General features: G+C 39.1%; 1 protein-coding gene across 2 annotated transcripts; it reads right to left on the reverse strand.

Annotated features, from left to right (window-relative positions):
* Window positions 1–407: 407 nt before the first annotated feature.
* LOC125514047 (protein RMD5 homolog) lies at window positions 408–2,891 on the reverse strand. Of its 2 annotated transcripts, XM_048679292.1 has the most exons (3): window positions 2,756–2,881; window positions 2,589–2,661; window positions 408–1,853 (listed from the first exon to the last, which is right to left on the reverse strand). In XM_048679292.1, exon 3 carries the CDS (start codon window positions 1,832–1,834, stop codon window positions 674–676), a length of 1,161 nt encoding a protein of 386 aa, XP_048535249.1. In that variant the 5' UTR covers window positions 1,835–1,853; window positions 2,589–2,661; window positions 2,756–2,881; the 3' UTR covers window positions 408–673. The 2 variants fall into 2 exon arrangements, with proteins under 2 accessions (XP_048535249.1, XP_048535250.1); XM_048679293.1 differs by lacking the exon at window positions 2,589–2,661 and having other exon boundaries at window positions 2,756–2,891.
* Window positions 2,892–4,186: the final 1,295 nt, after the last annotated feature.

The raw sequence follows: 4,186 nt of genomic DNA on the forward strand, positions 1-4,186 counted from the left end.
TAAGAGCTAACCAAAGGGGCAAAATTTCACAACAGTTTTTGAGAATCTGTAATTTCTTTGTAGTGCAAATTCCGCAGCTGGGGTACCCCAACTTCTCTGCTTCTAAACCAACCGTTTTTAGCTGTCCCTCTGAAATTGAGTGGCATTTACCCACCAATGCCACTGGTAAGTTGTAAACCTTCGTTGCGTTTCTCCCCTCGCAGGAAAGACATGAGCAATAGGTCGACAGGAAAGGAGCCGCTGGCGCGCTAAAGTCACGGCTTAGGAGGTGCCCCAAGCTTACCCCACTACGTAATTTGATGGGCTCTTAGCATCACAAGTTAATACCATCGCTTAAAAGGAGCTGATTAAAAAAATTGCTTCCCTAAAAAAAAGAGCTCATTTCTCTAAAAAAAACAAGCTGGCACTTCCAAGTCAATCAAACGCAGTTAAATCACCCCATGGCCCTATAAACAGAATCAATCATCCAATGTGTTCTTATTACATCTCTTTCATACTCTATATACAAGACATGAGCAGAGTTGAGCACCCTGAGTATAACATATTACCTTTGCAAGTGTCAACAAAAATTTGACATTATCAGGCAGGTGATAAAAGAACGTAGCACCGTTGACAGGAAAAGAGATAGCAAAGGCTGGTGCACACAAATGGCCAATCATAGAGTAAGAAATCCTCAGATATAAAGCCGCTTACACTCAGATGCCAATGCTTCGAACGGGCAATATGGGCATTTGAAAGACCGGGAGCTGCTCTTTGATAATTTCACAGTCGACTGCTTCGACAAGACATGCCCACATGGAAGAAGCATTGGAGGATTATCATCACTACCTTGCTCACGAAGCACAGGACAGATGAACACTGAGTGGAACTGAAAATCCCTGCGGAGGTCCAATGGGAAAGGAAATTCCTTCATAGAGTGCCACTCCCTTTTTGCAGTTAGTACCGTCATCAGTTTAAGAAGAATTGGCAACACTTCAGCTCCAGCTGCAACTGTCATGCCCATAGGACCTGTGGAGGATTGACCCTTCAGATTGCAGAACTGTTGAGCGAACTCCTCAGCTAGCTTCTCCCAGTTAGTTGGTACTAAGAACTCTGTATATGGTGACTGGTCAAGGCGCCCGGCCCATAATATGGAGGCTATCAGCTTCTGGATTACATCCTTGTGTATGGTAGCAAATGGCGCGAGGTATGTCCTAGCATACTGAAGAGCCTCATCTCTTTTTCCTTGCTTGAGTATCTCAACAAACTGCAACTGGTGAAGCTTAAGCTCGAGACAGGAATCGTTTTGCAGTAGTGCATCATGATTTTTCATTGCCCAACTCAGAGCTGGCTCAGATTTCTCAGTCCGCAGCGCACCAAAAATCTCATACATCTCCTGAAACAGTTGTTTCAGTTTTATAGATGCTAAGCAACTGGCCTCTCCTAGAAAGTTGTCACCTATGTCAAATAATGCCTCCCGGTATAGATGGTTTGCAATAATCTCATTAAGTACATGTGGTTCCATGTCGACATTCTTGTAAGCTTTTGAAATATCATTGATGAAGAATTTCTCGGTGGTCTTGACCCACTTGCCGAGTGCAGTGTTCATTTCTTTCTGGCAGCTCTCAAGTTGCTTCACTGGAACCAACTCTTTCAGCTTATTCTTCAGATTGGTAAGAATTTCATGGTTCAGGTTTGATGCAGCATCCCTATCTGTGCCATTTTCTTGGATAGCACCGATAGCCTGCTCAATTTCTTTCTCGATTTGGTTTACCAAATCTATAGTTCTCGACGATGCAAGTTTCTGCTTTTTAACAACACGATTGAATTCATCCTTCAGTGTATCTACTTCCATTTCTGACTAGCTTCAGCACCTGTTATACAAAATGGAAGACAATTTGATCAGTCAAAAGTCAAAACAGTAGGTTGCAAAGAAATGAACCTTAGATTCAAGTACCAAAGTTATCACATCATATATTACAAGCAATGTATTCAGATCAGTGGGATAGAGTAATTATGTAGAACACCCACTCTTCAAAAGATAGCCTTGCAGAATTATTATCAATAAGGAGCAAACTGACAGATGCGATTCTTCTACTAAAGGAGCAGCGTTCAACAGAAATTGAGATGAACGAATACAAATCGCAACACCACATCACACACAAACTCTCTATCTAACTCTGTATAGACGAAAATACAAAACAAACAATTGGACATATTCCCAGCAAAGTGATGTAAACCGAAATCAAATGCGCAGGCTGTACGCATAGCAGTTCAACAATACTAGCTTGAAAGCACCATAATAAGAGAACTGGGCAAGAAAATAAAACGGGTTGCAGTATCACCCCCACAAATTCTCGACATTTGATTTGGATCCCGACTCACAATTGCAACTCTAGAAAATACCAGTGTAGATTCCAAAGATGCTAAGTTCCTAACAACGCCCACCACATGCGCGCTTCATGAATGGCAGTTCTCACCACAGACTACGAACACGCAAAATCCTATCACTTGGTCCTACGAGACAGTATGTTCTCTACAAAACCTCACCGCACAATCTACTCACAAACGGCCGTCTAAGTTTCCCTAACTGATAAAAGAGCACTGACCTCTCTTTATTCTTCAAGAAAACGCAATTCGCCTTCGGATCAGAGGAGAAGGACGGGGCGAAATCGAGAGGACCTGCGATGAGGTGGATGGATTGATCTGAATGCATAGGAGGCGATATAACCAAATCGAACCAAGACTGAAGAGGGAGACCGGAGAGGACGATTACCTGAACGCGAGACCGAGAGAAAGCCGGTGGCGGTTTTGGGGGGGTCCTGTTCCGGCAAGCAATCTAGGCGAAACGACGAACCCTAGACCACTTTGGCGGCTGGATCTATTTAATGGGCCAGTTGGGTAAGACTTAGCGAGGAGTCAGTCCTTGACGACTGGATCAGCTTAATGGGCTAAATACTCGTTAATGCCCAAAATCTCAGAGTATGTTTCTGCGTTTTTTCTGTCTGTCCTAATTCGTTTTTATTTTTTTCATCTCTTTTTTTATTACTTTTTATGAAATTCAGGAAATTCATTAAAAACCACGAACAAATTTCAAATTCATGACCTTTCGTGGAAATCATGAACAATTGTAAAATCCATAAACTTTCCAGAAAATATGAGAACAAATTTCAAATTTGTGCACAATTTCAAAATTAAGATTTTTATTAATTAGTAAACTTTTTAAAAAATATATATTCAAGATTTTTTAACTAGAAAATATTATAGAAATAATTAAATTTTACAAAATTCATGAATTTTTTCAAATTAATGCATATTTTTCTAAAAGTGGGAACATCTTTTAAATTTGTGAACATTTTTTTAGTCAGGAACATTATTTTACTTTGGGAACAAATTTTTAATATGCTAATTATTTTTATTCACGAATATTTTTGGAATAGGCAAATATTTTATGAAATTCAGAACAGACTTTGAAATTTGTGAACATTTTGGAAACTCAGATTTTTTTTCCAAAATTCTTGCATACTTTTGAAATACCAAACACAATTTCAAATTTGTGAAATTTTTCAATTTTTTGTGATTTGTTTTTGAAAATCCGGAACATTTTTTAGAAAAGCAGCAAAACAGAAGCAGAAAATAAAAAAGGAACAAATGGAACGAAAAATCTATACACCTTGCCTCGAAATGGGCCGGCACAGAGCGCACGCGGGGTGTCTGCGCTGGCCTATGCGAAGGCCGAACCTGCCTAGCTCACTACGGTTCCAACCTTGTCTCAAAAAAAAAAATAACTACGGTTCCAACCAGTGACTTGCTGGTTTCAAATACACCGCAATAACCGCCCATCCACCTCCTTTGGACATGGATGATTACCTTCTTTTCAGTTGATTTACATACTGTTTTTTTGAACGGTTTCATTCGTTTTTTCTTTTTTATCTTTTCTTACTCTTTTTGATAAATGATAAATGCGCGAACCTTTTCAATTTTTCTTTTTTTTTGTAAATCAATGAACTATTTTTCACTTTGCGAACTTTTTTCTAATTTGATGAACTTTTTTTCAAACCAATCGACTTGTTTCAAAATCAATGTCATTTTTCCAAGTTTGTGAACTTTTTTTAAATAGATCAACTTTGTTTCAAATTAGTGAGCTATTTTTCCGAATCCGTGAAATTGTTTTAAATTTGTTAAGCTTTTTATTAGATCACCATGA

The sequence above is a fragment of the Triticum urartu genome, chromosome 6, assembly GCF_003073215.2.
Source record: "Triticum urartu cultivar G1812 chromosome 6, Tu2.1, whole genome shotgun sequence".
NCBI lineage: Eukaryota > Viridiplantae > Streptophyta > Magnoliopsida > Poales > Poaceae > Triticum > Triticum urartu.

Coding starts and splice junctions, on each gene's coding strand:
- LOC125514047 (XM_048679293.1), bottom strand. CDS start 1,834: ATGGAAGTAGATACACTGAAGGATGAATTCAATCGTGTTGTTAAAAAG.